This window comes from Erythrolamprus reginae, chromosome 3 (assembly GCF_031021105.1).
Source record: "Erythrolamprus reginae isolate rEryReg1 chromosome 3, rEryReg1.hap1, whole genome shotgun sequence".
NCBI lineage: Eukaryota > Metazoa > Chordata > Lepidosauria > Squamata > Dipsadidae > Erythrolamprus > Erythrolamprus reginae.
In genome coordinates this window covers 170944302-170966873 of record NC_091952.1, presented here as the reverse complement: position 1 = coordinate 170966873, position 22572 = coordinate 170944302, and the positions used below count along the sequence as shown (strand labels likewise).

The 22572-nt window shown below is 41.9% G+C and overlaps 1 protein-coding gene and 1 pseudogene across 1 annotated transcript; both read left to right on the top strand.

Annotated features, from left to right (window-relative positions):
- LOC139165448 (PH domain leucine-rich repeat-containing protein phosphatase 1-like) overlaps positions 1-22572 on the top strand; it is a 47549-nt pseudogene that overhangs the window by 3350 nt on the left and 21627 nt on the right.
- On the top strand, positions 7-21573 carry LOC139164712 (uncharacterized). Its single transcript, XM_070747163.1, has 5 exons — positions 7-171; positions 1520-1707; positions 14079-14209; positions 18958-19062; positions 21032-21573. Exons 1-5 carry the CDS (start codon positions 102-104, stop codon positions 21447-21449), a joined length of 912 nt encoding a protein of 303 aa, XP_070603264.1. The 5' UTR covers positions 7-101; the 3' UTR covers positions 21450-21573.

Genomic DNA, 22572 nt, shown 5'->3' with positions numbered 1-22572 from the left:
GGCGTGTTTTTGTGCTCAGGGGAGCGTGTGAATCATCCCTTAACCGTGGCCGCTTCCTGGGTTGAGCAGAAGCCAGGGGATAGAGCTGCTTTCCGACCGGAATGGGAAGATCTGCTCTCCTACTCTCAGCGCGGAATAGTTTCACCTTTGAGTATTTTAATAGCACCTCTAGTCGGTCAAGTGTGGAAAACCGGGCTTCAAGCGAGTGGGGGAAAGATGTGATGGGCCTGGTGGTTTTATTTTGGTCCCTGTTACTTCTGGAAGGTTTTTCAGAAATGGATCAGAAATGTTCTGACTTCTGATACCTTTGGTCTACTTTTCCCAGTCTTGTTTATAATTCGGTTATAAGTTGGAAGAAAAAGTAAGGTGCAAGAGATCTGTGAAAAAAGTAGATCTCCTGATTGGCCTTTGGAACTTTCTTGTCTATTAATTTCTTCAGGAGGCTCATGGCCAAGGAATGAAGGTTGTCTGAAGGAACCTGGGAGGGTTCTAGATGGGGGTGTGGGCGTACATAAATGAATAGTAGTTTTCTACTATCTGCAGATACTCTTTCTCTCACACACCCCTCTCTCCATATTTACAATAAAAGAAGCGGGTCAGAAAAGTTACTACTTCACCTTTAGGAGAGAAAGCATCATCAGCTACTACCTGTACCTGAGTGCAAATTAGGGGAATGCTGGCTTAAGGCATGTGTGACACCTTTCATTAGGCAGAAGACAAAATAAATATGCATATGTGAAAGACTGAATGTTTCTGTTTTCTAGGTGGAACTAATTCTCATTTTCAAAATGATGCGCCTTGGTTTGTAAAAGTGTTCTGGGGCAAAATACAAATACAGGCATAGGGATATAAAAAAAGTCTGAAGATTGTCAAAAAAAGCTGATCCATGCTATTTAACCTGTGGTTTATTTTCTCTGAAGAAGCTTTATTTAAAATCTAAGGTCAAACTCACTCTCTCTGGCCCAGTTTAGATTGATTGAATCTTGGAATGAATTTGTGTTTCTCATGTGTGAAAATCATTGCATATTAAAAATGGAAAAGGAAAAACACTTTTCTGATCTTAAATTTACTTTAATTTATTAAGATCCATAATGCTGAATGCAGCCTGCCTGCTAACTCTCTCTAAAAGTCTTGATCATCAGCTTAACTTTTAATATACTGCATATATATATATATGTATATGTATGTGTGTGTATGTATGTATGTATGTATATATGTATGGTGGATACTACAAGTTATGTGGGAAAATCTTGCTGCTCTAATATACAAGTGAGAGTTGTCCCATCCTAATCAAATGAGGCTGTATATTGTGTTAAAGGGGTTGGAGATGAAGCAGACTGTTCATTAAAGAGTCTCCTTTTGAGCATTGAATCAGTACGCTGACACTCAGAAAGTTCTTTCTTCCGAAGCTTTTCTACTAATAGTTTAGTCTTGAGAGTCTTTTTTTTTTTGCTGTTGAAAATTTAGATATTCATCCCAATATAATTATAATATCTTATTAAATCTTTTCCATTTTTAGAACCTCTGTCAAGTGATTGGAGAGCTTCATTCTTCGCACCTTTTTCTCGCCTTCCTTCTTTGGGGCCCAGCAGGAGAGCGCCAGAAACCGCGGCATCAGGCAGGAGCCGAGGGACAGCTGCGAGTGGGAGCCCCAGATCGGAGGCACCGGCAGCGCACCGCCCAACTGTAGCTTCTCTGGCATCGGTGGCAAGTGTCCTTTGGGGCCCGGCGGGAGGGCACTGGCGGTGGGAGCGGGGGGGGGCTGAAGCGGCCACAGGCAGTCGTGGGGAGATAGCGGCGGCGAGAGGGAGCTCCAGGCGGCGGCGAGAGGGAGCTCTCTCTCTCACTCTCTCAGCTGACTGCAAGCGGGAGCCCTGACGGTGGCGGTTGGACATGATGCTGGACGCCGTACATGCTAGCGCTGCGGGCCTGGCATATACAGCGTCCAGCAGCACGTCCAGCTGCCGCCGTCAGGGCTCCCGCTTGCAGTCAGCTGAGAGAGAGAGAGAGAAAGAAAGAAAGAGAGACATATAAGAGAGGCAGAGAGAGAGAGAGAGAGAGAGAAAGAGAGACATAGCAAGAGAGGCAGAGAAAGAGAGAGAGAAAGAGAGGCAGAGAAAGAGAGATAGAGAAAGAGAGAGAGAAAGAGAGAAAGAAAGAGAGACAGCAAGAGAAAAAGAGAGACTTAGCAAGAGAGGCAGAGAAAGAGAGAGAGAGAAAGAGAGAGAGAAAGAGAGACATAGCAAGAGAGGCAGAGAGAGAAAAAGAAAGAGAGACATAGCAAGAGAAAAAGAGAGACTTAGCAAGAGAGGCAGAGAGAGAGAAAGAGAGAGAAAGAAAGAGAGATAGCAAGAGAGGCAAAGAGAAAGAAAGAGACATATAGCAAGAGACAATGAAAGAGAGAGAGAGAGCAAGAAAGAGAAAAAAGCAAGAAAGAGATAGCAAGAGAGACACACAGAGAGAGAGAGAGAGCAAGGGAGAGAGAAAGACATAGAGGAAGGGAAGGAGGGAGAGAGAAAGAGCAAAAAAGAGAGGAAGAAAGAAAAAGAGGGATGGAGAGAGAGAAAGAAGGGAAGGAAGGAAAAGAGAGAAAGAGGGAGAAATAGAGCGAAAGGGAGGAAGAGAGAGGTTTTTTTGTCCAAACTTTTCTTTAGCCCCCCCCCGCCCCCCCTTTCAATGTTCCCCAGGATTTTGAAAACATGAATAATGTGCCGCGGCTCAAAAAAGGTTGGAAAACACTGCTCTAAAGTATCCTTTATTTGGTCAGATGATAACGCAATTACTGTACTGTTTTTAGATGGCATACTCATTTGGTATTTATATGTGAAGGAGTTTGTTTTGCACAACTTTTTTTTTTTGTACACTGTTGCTCTTGAGGACAGTGATATTTTCCACTACACTTGGAGAATAAGTTGGGAATGTAGATAGGATGCCATTCCCCAATCAAAAAATCCTGACCTGGGCTTTTAATCAGTGGCTATTCATGGAGAGATAGGCATAATCTCATGCACCCATAGTGTATGTCTAGTGGGGCCAACTAATCCATACATTTCGTGTTGCAAGACCCAAATCATTTCAGATTGATGCTTAGACATATACTGTATAGCCTCATTTAAATCACACTCTTGACTTATTCAGTCTGTCTAGGCCAATGATGGCGATCTGTTTTTTCCTTGGGTGCCGAAGAGCGTAGGTGCGCGGCATCACACATGCGTGAGTGCCCACACCCATAATTCAATGCCTGGATAGGGCGAAAACAGCTTCCTCTCCCCATCCTCCTGGAGGCTGGAAATGGCCTGATTCCCAACTTCTGGTGGGCCCAATAGATTGTTTCGCCCTGCCTAGGCTCCAAAGGCTCCAAAGGCTTCCCTGGTGCCGGGGGAAGATTAAAAACACCCTCCCCCATCCCCCCGGAGGCTCTCTGGAAGCCAAAAATGTCCTCCCAGAGCCTCTGTGTGACCTAAAAATCAGCTGGCTGGCATGCACATGCAGGTTGGGGTTGAGCTAGGGCAATGGCTTGCATGCCAGCAGATATGGCTCCGGGTGCCACTGATATGGCTCCATTCGCCATCACTGATCTAGGCTGTGAGATTCTGACATCCACTGTGGAACATAAAAAGTGTTCTGAGGGCATGAATAATGTTGGCTTTTAAATATATCGAGATTTATGAGCATCTAGAAGCAGAAATCTATCAACCGTGTGGAGTTCAATGTTTTTGTACTCTCCTTGAAACCACAAAGTGATCAGACTTCCCTGGTATTGTAAATTTTGCTTACCGTACAGTAACTAAGAGTTACAAGCACGGGAAGAGAAATTATGTTATAAGTCATTGCTGATTTAATTAATGCTGCTTAGTGAGTCCTTGGGATGATTACACAACCACGTTACCCACTGCATTTGCTATAGAAAGGATTTGCTTGCTTGAGACACAAACACAGGTTGACCAATAATTTGATCCCTTAGCTGGAGAATACTATCCGGATTGCATTCAGCAATCTGGTCATTCTGTTATTCCCTGTACAGAAATCAGCATTTAATTTCATCATGGATATTTGAGAGTATCAAGATCTAGCATGTCAAAAGAATGGATACTTTTCTCCGAAAATTGTATTACAAATTACAGTGAGCAGAAATGCTTCTTTGCAAAACTTACTCCAGTTGTTGCTACCAAACCTGATAAGATATAGTACTTAAGGATTTAGAAGCAAATGTTTCCCAGTATTCTTTGATGAGCAAGTCCTTAAACCTTACTCGGGGTTTCCTAGGAAAGAGAACACTAAACCAGATAGGTATGGAAAGCATAATTTGTTTGTACTCTTCATTCATCCTTAAAAACATGAATATAATGTCTTTTGGTTTAAAAAAACCACACACCTCAATATATTGTTATTCGAGTGCACATCAGAATAAGGGATTTGATTGATTAGCAAAGAGACAAGTTGCAATCTGATATGCAACATTCTTGGAAATCAAAATAGAGATTGAGAGATGCATTTTTCAAGTATCTTTGAATAAACCAGCTAATTCTTATGTTGACCTCTACATCAGGAGTATAGATTATATATTGCTGTACTTGAAGTTCAGCTTTGTACATCTGCATTCATCCAAAGATAGTGTATGCCAGTGGCCCCTAATCTATCTTCTAGCTTCAGGGGGGAAAAATTGTATTCCAGGGACCGAGGAGGGATGGTTTCATGTGCAGCCTAGATCCCATGCATACGCAGATGAAACTTTGCTCATTTGCCCGCCACTTGCATAAACCAGTTCCCAGCAGGCCACAGACCAGTAACCCCCCCCCACCGGATTGTTGAGAATTTATCTAATTGATTTTACAGTTAATAGTTGTTTCTCATTGTTAATTAACAATGAAATCTTATGTATCAATTATGGGCCATTATACTACTACTTGGAGTTTAATCTCAGATATAATAATAATAATAATAATAATAATAATAATAATAATAATCATCATCATCATCATCATCATCATCATCATCATTTATTATTGTATGCCGCCCGTCTCTGAGGACTCGGAGCGGCTCACAACAACAATACACAATGTAAAAATCTAATGTTAAAAACAATTAAAAACCCTTCTTATAAAAAAAACAATCACACAACCTAATGATCCATACATAAAAAATCATACACCCCGTATCAGTTTCCCTGTGTCTGGCGACATAGGTGGGTTTTTAGGAGCTTTCGAAAGGCAAGGAGAGTGGGGGCAGTCCTAATCTTGGGGGGGGGGAGTTGATTCCAGAGGGCCGGGGTCGCCACAGAGAAGGCTCTTCCCCTGGGTCCTGCCAGACGGCATTGTTTAGTCGACGGGACCCAGAGAAGACCAACTCTGTGGCACCTAATCAGTCGTTGGGATTTGTGCGGCAGAAGGCGGTCCCGAAGATATTCTGGTCCGATGCCATGTAGGGCTTTATAGATCATAATCAACATTTTGAATTGTGACTGGAAACTGATCGGCAGCCAGTGCAAGCCGGGAAGTGTTGACGAGACATGGGCATATCTGGGAAAGCCCATGATTGCTCTCACAGCTGCATAATGCATGCTTGTGGTTACTGATGTTGAGAATTTTGACATTTTGACATTTCAGGACAAAACATATAATGCTATGTTTTGTTAGCTTTTATATCCGTGGTTTAAAGTGAAACTTTTTTCAGTTAATATGTGCGTTTTTTCCCAATTCTGCTAGCATCAGAATCTATAGGGAGTAATATTCTAAAATGTTGAATTTGGTCTAGGGACAAATTTTACTTATCTATAAACCCAGAAGCCCAGTCTGTGAATCATATATTCTGCTAAATCAGACTTCCACAACATGTTACCTTTTTGATGTGTTGAGCTTCATGTTTTCCAATCTCATAGTACTAATATGGGATAATGGGAGCTGGATTGGGAAAAGCATCTGGAAGATCCAGTTGGTTCAAAATACAGTGTCCATCCTGGTTTTGTGCAGGTACGCACCTGTAATATCTCTCCCATAGGAGCTACATTGGTTGCCAAGTTCATTCTGGGTGCAATTCAAAGTGCTGGTTGTCACATCCACCCCACATACTAGAGAGAAGAGGCAAGGAATTGCATCCCCTGAGGTGGTACATCTGATGGGTTCCAGAAAAAGAGCCTTCTCTGTGGTGGCTCCCTCCTTTTCACAAATTATCCTTCAGAAATTAGACCAGCCCCCACTCCCACTTTGACTCTCTTTCACAAGGCCCTGAGGACTTTGTTTTGCCTGCATCCCTGCAGAAACCAGAGTGGGATGAAGCTCATCAAATGACTTGTTTGACTATGTGTTGTCGCTAGGAAATGAAGCCTGGGGAGGATGAAAAACGGCCCAACGGGAAGTTTGTTTCTAAACTTCCGATAGGCCTGTTGGGTCTGTTTTTCACCATCCACGGACACTGCAGGCTACCCTGAAGCCTAGGGAAAGTAAAAATGACCCCCCATCTCCGGAAGGCCGAAAATCAGCTGGTGCTGACATGGAGGAATTTCTTGCGTGCCCTTAGATATGGCTCCCCATGCATGCCGTAGGTTCGCCATCACTGCCCTAGATTACCTGTGGACAAAGTATCTTTTAAAAAATAAATTGCTCCATAATGGACCAGCTCAGATTTAGCGTGTGAGATTCCTGACCATAGCTAGACTTAATTTCTCTGCTATTATGTGTGCTTTGTTTTTTTGTCCTTACTGTTATCCATACTTGCTGTCTAGAAATGTTCAAATGAGGATGCAGTTAAAACTTTGTGGGGGTTGGGGGGGGGGGTTGGGGGGCATAACATAATGGTTTAAAAAAATGTAAATATTGGAAAACTGCATTTGACTGTTCATACTAGCAAATGAGCAAGTCTGAATTAATCTCATCTTTCAGCTGTATTTTAGATATCACACTTGCGTTGGATTATTTCTTTTCCTAACTTCTTTTTATTGAGAAATAGTATAATTTGCCCTGCTTCCCATGCAGTTGCTTATTTGTTCTCTGAAGAAAAAAGTGTGAAATGATATGAGAAGTGTGTTCTGCCATCAGCGTCACAGGTCTTGGTTACTACCTATACTGCAGCTGTTATTTTTCCCTTCTAATTCTGGCACAGAAGTTGTAGACTTTAAATTTGGGAAGCCCTCCACGAAATAATTAACATTTAGAATACTATCTGTATTCTGATAGAATATGACCTTTCTCTGATCTATCTATACCAGATCTATCTATGTATATTGGATTTACGTATCTCTCACTTCTACGAACGGAGAGCACATTAAACAAATGAGTGTGTGCGGTTTAAAATATTAGTAAGACAGCTGTGGCTAGGAGAGCCTTTGCACAGGTCCATCTTCTGCTCCAACCTCAAATTAGAGAAGGATGGCACATACTGAATATTGGACAAGTTATCAAAATCTCCCTGAGCAGACAGAGGAATTTACAGTCTCAATCTTTTAGTGAGAGGCTGAAGTGGCCAAGTCTGAATTCTAAGAGTCATAGATAAGATACAACCTTTTATCATAAGACAGTCCAGCTGCTTTCCACATCCATGGTCAAGAAACAAGCAGCAAGAAGTCCATTGCCTTTTTAGGAATAGGTGAAAGAGATCTAAATTTTAACAGCTAGGGGCTGTTATATATAACAGGTTGAATTTCTTGTTTCTGCAGCACAGCTTATCTACTGTGTTACTAGCACGTCTTGTGTATGCAGTTAAGTACATTTCTCTCGGGTCTTCCGCTGCTAGCTCCTGAAGAGGTGGAAGAGGTCTTGAGCGAATTCTGCTACTGTTTATTGAGTGAAGCTGAGATACCTAGTGTCTTTTCAAAGGGTCCACTTTGACCAAAAGGTTTCCTTAGTCAAGGGCTACCGAGTTCTGCAATAAACTTTAAAGATTCTGAATAAATCTCTCTTTTGGGGAATTACGGTTCAGTCCCCTAGTAGCTACCTTCGCTAGTCTTGATGCTGCTGGTACTGCTACTGTTACTACTACATAAACTAATGTACCCCTTCGCCACAACATTTGCAGGGCTCATATGTCCTCCGTGTCCTGCTTTATAAAACACTGATAGATCAACTCTTATCCAAATTGAATCATCCTTCTACAAGAAGGCGCAAGATTAAAACAGTACGGATATGGCTCCCCAGAGATAGGACCCTACCCCAGTGGTGAAATCCAATTTTTTTTTACAGTAACTACTGTTTCTATGGGCGTGGCTTGGTGGGCCTGGTGTGGCTTGGTGGGCGTGGCAGGGAAAGGATACGGCAAAACCTCCGTTTCTACCCTACTCCAGGGAAACATACTGCAAAATCCTCATTCCCACCCCACTCTCAGGCTAACCAGAGGTGGTATTTGCTGCTTCTCCAAAGTACTCAAAATTTCTGCTACCGGTTCTTCACAACCTGTCAGAACCTGCTGGATTTCACCCCCGTCCCACCTTCACCGCAGAATGGTAGCTCTGATTTGTCTTCTTCGTCTCAGAATGGTAAAAATGGAAAAGCACATAGGTTAGAATATTCATCTGGTTTAAAAGACTGCTTTGTTTTCTGTCCCTTTAAAAAAACGTTGATGTTTTTGAATTGCACTTCTCCGCTGTTCTAATTGGGGCAATACACACAAAGTGTTCAAAGAGATTTGGGTGTGTGTGTGTGTGATACGGGATTTCTTTATGCAATAGAGGCAATGCCATTATACAATTTGAAGTACCAGTTTTGCTTTCATGCTTCATTTGAACCTAAGTGACATGTTGTTTTCCTGTCAGCGATCTTTTTTGCCACCTTAAACATCGTTTGAAAGGTGTCACAGTGTAAGTTGCAATTAAGGCTGAGCTGAGATCCTGGATGTCTATCAGATTTATGTCTCGCTAAAGTGAGAATCCTATCGCCAAGTTCAAATTAAGTTTACCTGTCTGAGGATAGACTATGTATGTGTCTGCTCATGTGGGATTTTATTTTTGATTCTTAAACTGGTGACATCTAAAGTAAGAAACATTGGATTAGTGACGGAGTGAATTCCTACAAACCCTAGGAACAGAGCCCCCGGAGAGAAATGATGGGATTTGCAATTCAACAATATTTGGAAGGCTTCAAGTTCCATACCTAGTTAAGGGCAAACTAAAATATTCTGCTCTGAAAAGTGGTTCATAACACCGCTGCTTCAGACATCAAAGGAAAACTGATTTTCAAAGAATTAGGGCAGCTTTCTATAAATCTAATGTACGAGATAAGGAGGAAGAAACTGAGCCATCCTGAATTTCACAGACATTCATGGTTTTTTTTTTTTTAAATCTTTTATTGTTCTCCAAAATACAGGATGGCATGCAAGGCTGTTGAGACTGTGAAGGTGTGAAGAAGTTGTAGAAAGGTCAACTTCTATTGCTGATCTCTAATTTATAACTTTATCTACAGCAGTGTTTTTCAACCCGTGTGCCGCGGCACACTAGTGTGCCGCGAGACATGGTCAGGTGTGCCGCGAGGCGGCTCCCCCCCGCTATTGTCCCCCGCTGCCGCCGCTATTGGCACCCTCCCGCGGGAGGCCGGCAAAGGTTGCTTTGAAAGTCGGCCCCCTCACGCCCATGGCTTCTCGTCGCTTCCCCGAAAGCTGCGCGTGTCTGCGCGCATGCACCCCAAAATACCCCTGCGTGCACCCTTTTTCACGGCCGCGCGCTCCTCATCCCCCTGCCAGCCCGCGGGGGGGCGGGGAGGCGCCGGCAGCAGAAGGGAAATGAGCCGCGGCCGCCCCTGCCTCCTCACGGTGCCTCCAGCCCCCTCGGCCTTTCGGCGCTGCCCCCCGCCCGCCCCCTCTCCTCCTCCGCTGTCTCCTGCCTTTCGACGTGGCTCCTCCCGCACCCGGAACGCACGCCCTGCCCGTCTCACCTTTGCCGAGAGCACTTTCGTCCTGGGCTCTCAGCAAGGGGGTTGCAGGAGAGACGGGGCAGGCGTTCTCTCAGCGGAGGCCAGCAAAGGTGATATTCAATGTCGGGGGCGCGCGGGCGGTTGCGCGCGCTCCCTACCCCCCTGCTAGCCGCTCGGAATATTCAAAATAAGAAAAACCTTCGCCGGTGAAGGCTTTTCTTATTTTGAATATTCCGAGCGGCTAGCAGGGGTGTAGGGAGCGCGCGCAACCGCCCGCGCGCCCCCGACATTGAATATCACCTTCGCCAGCCTCCGCTGAGAAGAACGGAGAGAGAACGAGAGTGAGTGAGAGCAACAGACAGCAAGATAGAGAGAAAGTGAGAAAGAGAGAGAGAGAAAGGGGGGAGAGAAAGAGATAGCAAGAGAGAGAACAAGAGAGAGAAAGAGTGTGAGAAAGAAAACAAGAGAGAGAGAGAAAGCAAGAGAGAGAGAGAGAAAACAAGAGAGAAAAAGAGAGAGAAAGAGGGAGGGAGAGAAAGAGAGAGAGAGAAAGAACAAGAGAGAGAGAAAGAAAATAAGAGAGAAAAAGAGATAGCAAGAGAGAGAGAAAGCAAGAGAGACAGATAGGGAGAGGAAAGGAGAGAGAGAAATGAGAACAAAAAGGGGAGAAAATAGGAGAAATGATTGAGGCAGAGAATGAGAGGAGAGAGAAACAAAAGAGAGAGAGAGGGGTGATTCTTGAAGCATATGGTAAAAAGCACCCAAATAATAAGAAACGCCCCCCAGCCCACACCTGTTTTTGAAAAGAATAAAAGAGAAAAAAACCCAGCCCTCAACTGGTTTTGGAAATGGTTCCAGTGTGTATACACACACACACATAAGGGGGGGAGGAGAGAGACAGGGATGGAAAAAGAGGAGAAGTGAGAGGGAAAAGGAATGAGGGAAAAAGGGAGGAAGAGAGAGAAATGACAAACATGAGAGAGAAAAGGGGGAAAGACAGGAGAAGTACCCAGAAATGAGATATAAATTTGAGTAGGGATGATTGATGATTGACTGTATTTATAAGGGGATGTTACATGGGATTGTATATACGAGGGGGTTATGTATGTGTGTGTGTGTGTGTGTGTGTGTGTTTGTTTGTTTGTTTGTTTATTTATTTATTTGATTTGTGTCATTTTGGTTGGTGGTGTGCCCCAGGATTTTGTAAATGTAAAAAATGTGTCGCGGCTCAAAAAAGGTTGAAAATCACATCTACAGCATACCTTTCTAGTTTAGAGCAGGGGTGGCACAGTGGTTAGAGTGCAGCACTGCAGACTACTTCAGCTAACTGCTAGCTGTAGTTCAGCGGTTCAAATCTCACCACCGGCTCAAGGTTGACTCAGCTTTCAAGTTGGGTAAAATGAGGACCCAGATTGTTGGGGGCAATATGCTGATTCTGTAAACTGCTTAGGGCTGTAAAAGCACTATGAAGTGGTATACAAGTCTAAATGCTATTGTATTAGAGACTTGAAGGCCATTATTGCTGGTGTTTTGTGACCCTGCTTCAAAATAAGCAAATCAAAAACAACTTTAACTTGCTCTGAGTTATTACGTTTTGCAAAGGAACAAATTCTTGTTTTCTCTCCCAGCACTTTACGCATGCACTCATCTGGGCTGTGACCAGGAAGAGGGGTTGCCAGAGGGCATGTATATGCCAGAAAATGTACTTCTGGTGTCTGGTGCGCATAAGGACGCCGGCTGGCAAGTCTTCCAATTACTGCCACGCATTTGCTGATCAGCTGGCCAGCACACATGCTTCCACCGGAAAATGGAAAATAAGTTCTTCTAGTTTTCGGCACTGCTGCAAACACAAGAGCCAACTGATCATCCCCTGTGCATGCACGCTAGAAACCCAGAAGAGGAACGGACAATGCCGTATGTGCCAGGCATCATGGCTCTGCATGCCCAAAGTGGCATGCATGCCATAGGTTCACCATCATAGTCCTAGGTTATACTCACCTGGTTAGGGCTAACCACAAAACTAAACATTAAAGGGTCATTCTTTGTCAAGTGGACCAGGTGTCCACTTGACTGATTTTTGCAGCCTTATTTGAAAAGAAACCATCACCAAAACAACATAGATGATAGAAAACAACATGCTCTTTCTAATGAAATAAAAATGAAGATGATTGAAGGTGAGAAAACAGAGAGCAAGTTTTCTTCCATCGCTCCCTGTTTTCTTACCTTCAATCATCTCCATTTTTATTTCATTAGAAAGACCATGTTTTTTCCTATTATATTTGTTGTTTTTGTGATGGGTATTACCTCCCATTCATTTTTGTCAGAGAAGAAACAGATGAAATATATTTCTACTTGGACCCATTAAACAACTATTGCACTGATGTTATATTTTAAAATTTAGTAACATTAATTGCAATGAATTGATTATTGCTGTTAATAATTTAGTAGTAGTGGTAATCTATTAAAATTTGAGTTGAAAATACATTGTACTGTACAGAACTTGTGCGGTAAGCAACAAATAAAGCTAATTACACACAGAGTTTAATCCAATTGAAAAGGAGCTATGAGTCATTACATCTTGTCCTGAGGTTAGAAATTCTTCCATAATTTTATGGCATTCTTAGATTGTTGCTAAAGGCATATATCCTTGATTGTTGCCTTTGGAGAGAAAAAAAGGACTGCAGCCTGATGCTTATGTCTAATATAAACTACATTATCAGGTTCAAGAATTGTTTTATTTAATTTTAAGCATATTTCTCTGAGTGCGTGCAAGTGCTCACATACAGATGTATATAGAGGTGGGCTGCTAAGGTGGAACGGTGACATGTGCTCACCCCCATGACTCTGAGAGTCCAGGTAGCGAAATCATGCGGAGATGCAGGCGCTCGATTTGCTACCTGCCCAAGTGCAATTGCATAATTGTGCTGGACTCTGCTACCACTCAGAGCCAAGGGGGCGAGCACACGCCACCGTTCCACCATAGCAGCCCACCTCTGGATGTATGCATATAAGCCATTGTTTGATAGAATGATAAATTTGGAGGGTAAAGGATAATAAAACAACAACAATGTAATCATAACATTTTGTTAATTAATGTTAGATAGTCTGTGAACCTATAAAGCCCCATTCATTTGTTTTAGATGCCCAAGAGATCTCAAGGTCAATAAGTTATCCTCACACTCACCCTGCCATTTTCATATGCAGCTGAAAAATTTATTTACCCCAAGGGGGGGAATGGACAAACAGACAGACAAAAAATTATGAATATTGTATCATCACTTTTGGGCCTCCAAGCCATAGTGGATTACCTTTCCAGATTTTTTTTCTCCTTGGTTGGTTCTAGTGTGAACACAGCTTAGTGAACATTATCATGCTGCAGCTAAAACATACTTGCCGTTGATTAATTATACGCCACTAAATCATTTTCAACTCCTAGCAACCATTTTGAGCATTTACAAAATTCCCCCCAGCCATTTGGATAGCTTTCAATGATTATTGTCTGTCCTCTGTAATAAATTGTTATTTATATTCAGCTTTTAGTTAAGAGATATAGGATTGAACAAAGTAACTAAGTTGGAGACCATAATAAATCAGACCGTGGGGCATCTCTAGGAATCTTCTGGGAGGAAACAGGGCCGGAAAAGGTGGGGAGAAACCTCCGTGGGGCCTCTCTAGGAATCTCCTGGGAGGAAACAGGGCAGGAAAAGGCGGGGAGATGTCTCCGTGGAGCCTCTCTAGGAATCTCCTGGGAGGAAAAAGGGTCGGAAAAGGCGAGGATAAGCCTCCTTGGGGCTTCTCTAGAAATCTCCTGGGAGGAAACAGGGCCTCCACCCTCCCTGTGGTTTCACCAATCACACACATTATTTGCTTTTACATTGATTCCTATGGGAAAAATTGCTTCTTCTTACAAACTTTTATACTTAAGAACCTGGTCACGGAACGAATTAGGTTCATAAGTAGAGGTACCACTGTACTTACCCACCGGAAATGAGATATTAAGGAATAACGCTTATTCTACATTCTTGGATTTATGTAATAGTTTTCTCAATAGTGAAGTTCACGAGCGGCAAAATCCACCCTTGGTCTGTAATGGTACAGTCCCAGACCTTGGTTTATTACTGTGCATGTCACTTGTGGCAATTGGAACTCTGATTTCTTACTGTAGCAGTCTATGTAACAATTAGGGCTCTGTGTTCCAAAGACCTATGGCCTGTTTATTTTAACTCTCCCTTTGTTCTTCAGTGTGTGGACCTGAGCTGTAATGAACTGACCAAAGTCAAATTGCCTGAAACTTTGCCTGCGACGCTGCAGGAACTGGACCTGACTGGAAACTCCAATCTAGTTCTGGATCACAAAACCTTGGAGGTGCTGAAGTAAGGAGCCGTCCATGTTATTATTACACAGTAGGCAAAAGGGTACATGATGCACTTGGGGAAAAGCATTTGTTATGTAAACAGCCACCCTTTTTAAAAAATAACTATGTTCAGGAGGATTGTTTTTCTTTTGAAATTCAGTAAATAACTGGTTTGGTAAATAAGAGCCCAGAGCCCAGTCCTTATACTTTAATCGTTCCTGTTTGTTCTTGTCCAAGATCTCCTTGAACCCTTGAACAATAGTTTCTTTTTGCTCCTGACCTTTATACTTTCATTTTGAAGAGGGATAGCACTTCCCACCACTCATCTTCCACCCAGAGAATCAAGAAGCAGGAGCGAAATCAATTTTTTTGTTTTATTATAGAATAGAATAGAATGGAATTATTTTATTGGCCAAGTGTTATTGGACACACAAGGAATTTGTCTTTGGTGCATATACTCTCAGTGTACATAAAATAAAAGATTTATTTGTCAAGAATCATGAGGTACAACACTTAAAGATTGTCATAGGGTACAAATAAGCAATCAGGAAACAATCAATATTAATAAACATCTTAAAGATACAAGCAACATGTTACAATCATACAGTCATAATTGGGAGGAAATAGGTGATAGGAATGATGAGAAAGAACTATTAGTAATAGTAGTGCAGACTTAGTAAATAGTTTGACAGTGTTGAGGGAATTATTTGTTTAGAAGACTGATGGCGTTCGGGGGAAAAACTGTTCTTGTGTCTAGTTGTCTTGGTGTGCAGTGCTCTGTAGCCACGTTTTGAAGATAGGAGTTGAACATATTTTTTGGTTTTACTTTTTCCATCTCCAATCATTTTTGGTTCTGTTCATGTCTGTCTTTTCGCCAGTTTAAGTTGAGAGAGTGACCAGCTCTCAAAGTCATCCAGTGAGTTTCCTGGTTGGAGATTTGATCTCTGATCATGTCCCCTTACTCCTGTTATGCTATGCTGAATGTTCAAGTCCTCATCCTGCATCCTGAAGAACTAAAGGAAACAAAATGTCTTTGTCCCTTCCAAAGTGATTATATATTTACATATTTATGAGCCTGACTTATATCTCCGATGATTCCAATAGCTTTACTGCTGCATACATTTTTCAGCTTAATCTACCAGCCCTATCAAGAAAATGTCAAGTTTCTTATGTGAGTTGAAGGTTCTTATGTACACAGCACGTTGGTTTTTGTTGTTGTTTTTTTGCACATCATACTAAAATAGGATAAGCCTCTTTATCAAATATTGAAAGATTCTGCTATTTTGTCTCTCATAACTTGCAAATATAATGTAATCTGAGTTTGCTGACTCATGACTTGGAGGTTTGTCACGGTCAAAGTTCTCCTCTGGTGAACTTTATTTCCACTATATCTGTACAAGGAAATAATTGTGTGAGTTTTGACTGCATTCTTGAATGGCACAACGGTTTCCTTGTTTGCACTGTCATATTGCTCTGAGGATTTCTGCTTCTTGTCTTGACTGCTCCAAAAATCAGTCTTCAGTGGCCAAATTAGGATGAGTTGTGAGCAAATGTGTATCGGCCGTTTTTCAAAGAGTTTTGCCAGAGATCACTTTCTTCGGTTCTCTGTTAATCTCTACATTACTTTTAGTAATTTGGATAAATATATCCTGCATGAATTCCAATGTGCCTAGAACAGAATCTTCCTGTTTAGTTTAGGAAGTATCTTCAGCCACTTCTGGAAACTCCACTGCTTTTGACAAACTTGTCAAAGCCCAACCCTTGGCATATTGTACTGCTTGCCAACAATTAATTATCCCCTGCTCCCAGTTCAGGGCCAAGATAACACAATGTTTTTTTCCCCATAGGATTGTGTCATTCAGGGCATGCATAAAGAATCTTATCTTGACATGTGGTGGCTTTTCCTAACTTCTGCATGGCCAAGTTAAATAGACTCTAGCTCCCTGGTTCCCAATATAGGACCCACGCCCCACAGGGGGGCAATTTCATTTTTAATGGGGGCAATTTGAACCTTGTTCAAACCTAGTTAATGGCCTTTTAAGCTTCCTGTGCGTGAGTAATTCACTTTTTGAATAATAAGAATTATATGTCATGGTGGGGGGGAGGCTTCAGGAGTTTAGAGGTTCTTAGGTGGGGCATGGCCAAAAAAAGGTTGGGAACCACTGCTCTAGCTAGATAGGCTCAAACCCCTTCTCATTCCTAGTGTTGGAAACCACCAGCAGAGAGGAGGAGGTAAAGCCATCCTGAGTGGCATTTTTTTCCATTATTAGGTTAGTTCTCTCCCTGTCCCATCAATATGAGAAGAAAAAACAATCCAAAGATTCAAAACTATGTAAAATCCCTGTGATGGTGAACCTACGGACACGCATGAATCATATCTGAGGGCATGAAAGGTGTTGCCCTATGTCAGCTACAATATGCATGTGCACGCTGGCCAGCTGATTTTCGACCTTCCAGAAGGTGGAGAAAGGGCAGTTTTCCCCTCCGCAGTGTTCCCTTGACTTTCGCGGGGGATGCGTTCCAAGACCGCCTGCGAAAGTCAAATTTCTGCGAAGTAGAGATGCGGAAGTAAATACACTATTTTTGGCTATGAACAGTATCACAAGCCTTCCCTTAACCCCTAAATTGCAATTTCCCATTCCCTTACCAACCATTTAGATTATTACCATGTTAATTTATTAAAGTTTATTAAAAAAATATTTATTAGAGGCAGACAAAAGTTTGGTGATGACATAACGTCATCGGGCGGGAAAAACCGTGATATAGAAAAAAACATGTGAAGTATTTTTTAATTAATATTTTTTTAAAAAACCATGGTATAGACTTTTTGCAAAGTTCAGACCTGCAAAAATCGAGGGAACACTGTATATCTCAGGATCCGCAGCAGTAGCATCCAAATCTGCAAGAGTCATGTATTTAATAAGAGTAGGTTAAATTATATTTATTTATTTATATTTATTTGATTTTTTTTTAATGCCTCCCTTCTCCTTAGACTCAGGGTGGCTTATACAACATGTTAGCAATAGCACTTTTTAACAGAGCCAGCATATTGCTCCCACAATCCGGATCCTCGTATATGTTTTGTTTTGCTCTCCTTTTTAAAAAAAATAAATGTTGTTTATAAAAATAAACATTGATTCATTCAGCCTATTGTACTTTATACTTGTTTTTAAGCACTAGTGTTTAAACAGTTCCAGGGGCTTTTTGTGTGTGTGTGTGTGTGTGTGTGATGGCAGTTAAAATCCAGACATGTGTGTGGGTGAAGTTTGCCACCAATTTCTGGATTGCAGGATAAAATGTTGCCCATGGGCAAAGGGAAAGTGTGTAAGTGCGGCCAACATAAGCAGGGTATATGGGTGTGGATTTATGATTATACACATGCAAACAGAAACACTTACAGAAACACACACACACACACACACACACAAATGACTGGATGACTAAAAGTTTAACACTTTTACTGAAAAATAAATATGGTGAAATGCAGGAATTAAAAATGCAATTATGTCAGAATGTGTTGGAGTGGAAACCATTTTCATCTGTGCCTAGCTGTTTATTTTTTGTAATACCCTATTCAGGCAACTAATTAATTTACCTTATTATTAATATTTATAATTTCCTCTTTTTTTTTCTTTTTTTTTGAAAATAAATTTATTAAATATATACAATAAAAACCAAATACAGAAAGACAAAGGAGATATGCATATTGTACATTTTTTTACACTCTACTTATGTAGTAATTGGGGAGTGGGAGAAGGGGTTTGTGAAGGGAGGGAAGTAGATATAGAAGGAAGGGGGGTAGGGAAAAGAAGGGGGGGATAGAGAAGCGAAAACCAGCGTTAGAGCTGGGTCTTTCATGATTTGCGGCCTGTAGTTTGAGCTCGTAGTTGGTGTGTTTTACCCTAAGGCTTTATCGATATGTTTTGAATGCAGTTTTTAGTGCCAATATATATAATTCATTTAGGGGTTTATTTTCTTTGTAAAGTTGGAGTTCGTGTGGATCGATGTTTACAGTTTGTTGTTTCGGTTTGATGTTATGATTTGTGATGTAAATTGCTATTTTTTCAAGTTGTTTTTGTTGGATATTTTTCTTGATGGGTAATTTTTAGATAATTCCTTTTTTTTAACCAGAGGTACCATTTATCCCAAGCTTTGTAGAAATCTGTCTCATCCTTGTTTTGAAGTTCCATTGTTAGTTTGGACATTTCTGCGCATTCCATTATTTTAATCAAGAGTGACAGAGTAGTTGGGGTTTTTTCTTGCTTCCAAAATTGTGCATATAAAATCCGTGCAAACAGAAACACTTACAGAAACACACACACACACACACACAAATGACTGGATGACTACAAGTTTAACACTTTTACTGAAAAATAAATATGGTGAAATGCAGGAATTAAAAATGCAATTATGTCAGAATGAGTTGGAGTGGAAACCATTTTCATCTGTGCCTAGCTGTTTATTTTTTGTAATACCCTATTCAGGCAACTAATTAATTTACCTTATTATTAATATTTATAATTTCCTCTTTTTTAATGTCATATTTGACAACACTTTTTTTTCTTTTAGCAAAGCAGAGTAAAAAATATATAATGGCCGTTTTTCTTGCATATTCAGAACTCTCATCACTGCTATTATAAATACATTCTCGCCTAGTGACCTAAAATATAACCGACAAACATGACACAAGATTAGCAGAAAAGAATGGGGACTGCTTCCTTTTCTTTTGAAGTATGGATGCTTGAGCATTTTTGTTTCTCTTTGTAGTAACATTAGTTGCTCCAAGATTGACCAGCCTTCTGCCGGAGATGTCTATGGAGCCCCAGCAGTGTGCAGCCATGGTTATACTGAAGCATCCGGAATTAAGAACAAGTAAGCTGTTCAAAATCACTTGCAAGCCTGATTTTTTCTTTTTCCCATATTTTCACCTGTGTGTGTGTGCTTCTGTTGGATCTAACTTAACCATGGCTTCAAAAGAGACATAGAAACTTCAAAGGTGGCATAGAAACTCTGGAGAAGGTGCAGAAAAGAGCAACCAAAAATGATTAGGGGACTGGAAAACAAGACTTATGAAGAGAGATTGTTGGAACTGGGCATGGATAGCCTAGAGAAAAGAAGGGCCGGGGGGACATGATAGCAGTCCACAGGTACTTGAGGGGTTGTCACAGAGAGGAGGGGGGTCACGCTGCTTTCCAGGGCACCAGAGGGCCAGACGAGGAACAACGGTTGGAAGCTGACCAAGGAGAGATTCAATCTAGAAATAAGGAAAAACTTCCTGATGGTCAGAGCGATCAACCAGTGGAACGGCCTGCCAGCGGAGGTTGTGAACTCCCGAACTTTGGACATTTTCAAGAGGAGATTAGACTGTCATTTGGCTGGGGTGCTGTAGGATTTTCTGCTTAAGCAGGGGGTTGGACTTGATGACTTGCAAGGTCCCTTTCAACAATCAATCAATCAATCAATCAATGCATTAGATGGTCTATTGAACAAGGGTGGGCTGCTAGCTGGAATGTTAAATTGGACTCGCCGCTTGCAGGGCCAGCACGATTTTGCTTCTGCACCTCTGGAAATAGCAAAATCACGCACGGAGCCGCAGATGTGCCCGTGTTTCGGCATGCGCGGAAGCAAAAAACCCTCACCAAAACAAAGGGACACCTGCGGCTTCGTGCAAAATCGCGATGGCCCCACAAGCACTCATGAGTCACGGTGGCGAGCCAAATTTAGTGTTCCGGCTGGAGCCCACACTGCTACTGAGCAACCAGATCAGGGGTGATAAGTGTAACATTCAGCAATCTTTGCAGGCAGCAGTATATAAAGAAAGAGGGGTGCAAAATAAACAAGCATACATGTTAAAATAAAATAAAATCCTAATTAGAAAGAGATATAATCTTACAGGCTCACAAATTGTTTGTGTATAAATCGGAAAGTCAGGGTTGGTGGGGGGGACGACATTTGGTGATGTTCCAAAGGCCATGGTGTCACCTCTGCTCTGTGTGTACACCACACTCTATGCTTTTAGAGCAGTCCATGCAAATTTTGGAGAATGAAATGGTGTACTAAACAAAGCGAGATCAATCTAAAAGTGAATTGATCTGATAGATATTCAATTACCGTATTTTTCGGAGTATAAAGATGCACTTCCCCCCAAAAGAGGGTGGCATTTTCGGTGTGTCTTATATACCGAATACAGCCATTTTTGGACTCCAGAAGCCCTGTCCCAGTATCTCATTATTGCAAAAAATGAGCCTGTTTTTTTGCAAAAATGGGGTGGGCAGAGGATCTGGGAAGCCTGCAGAGAGCTCCTGGGGGCTAGAAAAAGGCAAACCCCCCCCCCCCTTTATCTGAAAAAAGGGCAAATAATGTCCGTTGTTTTTTTTTGGCAAAACCGGGTGCATTTTTTCTCTCAGCTCCCAGGAGCTCTCTGCAGGCCTCCCAAACCCTTTACCCACCATATTTTTTGCAAAAAAAATGGGGCACACAGAGGGTTTTTTTCTTACTTAACTCTTTGAAATCTTGGTGCATCTTATATACCGGTGCGTCTTATAGTCCGAAAAATACGGTAAGCTTAATATTGACATGGCTTCCCCTGTATTTATTCATTTTGGCCCTCCTGTCCTGCCAAGAAAAAAAATTCTGCAGCCATATTTTGACAATGCCAGAGTGTCAGCTTGTGCATTCCTGTTAGAGGGAGGACCAGTTAAGCTGCTTTGAAGTTCCTTACAACTTGGCACAGCTACCATTCCTCACATTCTTTGCTAGGGAGCTATTTTTAACCTAGGTGTCAAAACTGAGAAATTCCAGGCCTACTGACACACCAGCGTCTTTACTTCTTTTCTAAAAGCTGTGCGCGCTTCCCATGGCAGCAGGTGCCCTATGCTGCAATTTCAGACAGCGAGGATGAGGAGCCAATCCAAGCCAGAACAATTGAAGTCACAGTGGACATGCACCATGACCCAGCCAAACAGATCCACATGGTGCTGCAGACCCCCACAGAATTCACCAATGAAAGCTTTATCACTGCGAACGAACAAGACGAGGCTCCCACCACTCGTATGATTGGGCACCCCCGACGTAATGGCTGCGTGGTTCCTGAAGACAGCACCCAAAAAGAAATCAAAATAGCAGATGATGCGCCACCCAGGAGGAGGGGGGGCTATTTTTCTGCTCCAGCTCAGCCGGATCTGGATTACGAGTGCATCGTCCCACCAGACCTTGAGGACGAGGTGAGGGAGATAATGAGGCAAATTTACGAGCTGTAATCATCACCAAGTTCCTTTTTCCCCTGTTCTAACTCTTGTTTAATCTTTTTTATCCCCTTGTTTGTTAATGTGTTCAAAGTTGAGAAAAATTAAAATATAAAATGTTTAATATATGACAAAAAAACTGACGTTGATGTTATATTTTTAAATTTTGTTCTCCCCCCCCCTTCTTCCTCTGTCTTGTTTAACCCTTCTGAGGGTGCTGCAAAGTCCCTGAGGGGAACGATGTCTTCAGAGGGACTTAGAGCAACCCCAGACAAGGGGGGTCACTCACAAACGCGAATCCTAGAAAGAAGACTTGGACACATCTCTCTCTGGGTGAAATGACACAGTATTGAGCTGTGCACCTCCTTTTATTGGGGGAATATGCAAATGGGAATGATTACACATACATGTCAAGTGATATACAAACATCCAATAACGTAACTCTAAGAGATGACACAACTTCCGAGTCCTTCCCATCTCCATATGGCACGTAACTAGTTTCTACTAAGCAAATGTCTCTCATGGCCAATTTCCTGGGACCTTTTGTTGTTTAACACAGCTATCTCCTGTTTACCACAAAGCAAGGTCTTTTATCACAGCCTTCGTCCTGTTTACCCCAGGCAATGTAAATTGCGTCTTTTGATCACACAGTTCTTTTCCTGTTGACACATTCTTGTTATTCGAGGAGAGTTGCTTGAACTGTTTTATGGCCAGTCACTTCCTTAAGCAGATTTCACCAGAAATGCAGACTCACTTTATGTGACCTATGTGCAGTCCTGTCCTGGCTAACGGAATCGGAATATATAAGGCATTTGTTGTTAGAAGTCCAGATATAGTGTAATCCTATCCTAACATGCTATGGCAGCTATACCTCCTCCATTTTATTTATGTTTGAATGCAAGCACCCAAATCAGTGCTCTGTTTCTATTTATTCATCGCTGGGGAAGTGGAAAGGTTCCTTCGTGTTTGTTGGATCATCATAATACGGTTCCAAGGAGGCCATGAGAGGTTGAGCAGACTCATACAATACATTGTGAACAAAGGCAGAGCGACACATAGACAACAAGGAAGGAATACATTGGATAAAACAACATATTAATATAGCGGCTGAAATAATACCAATCATATACATAGACAT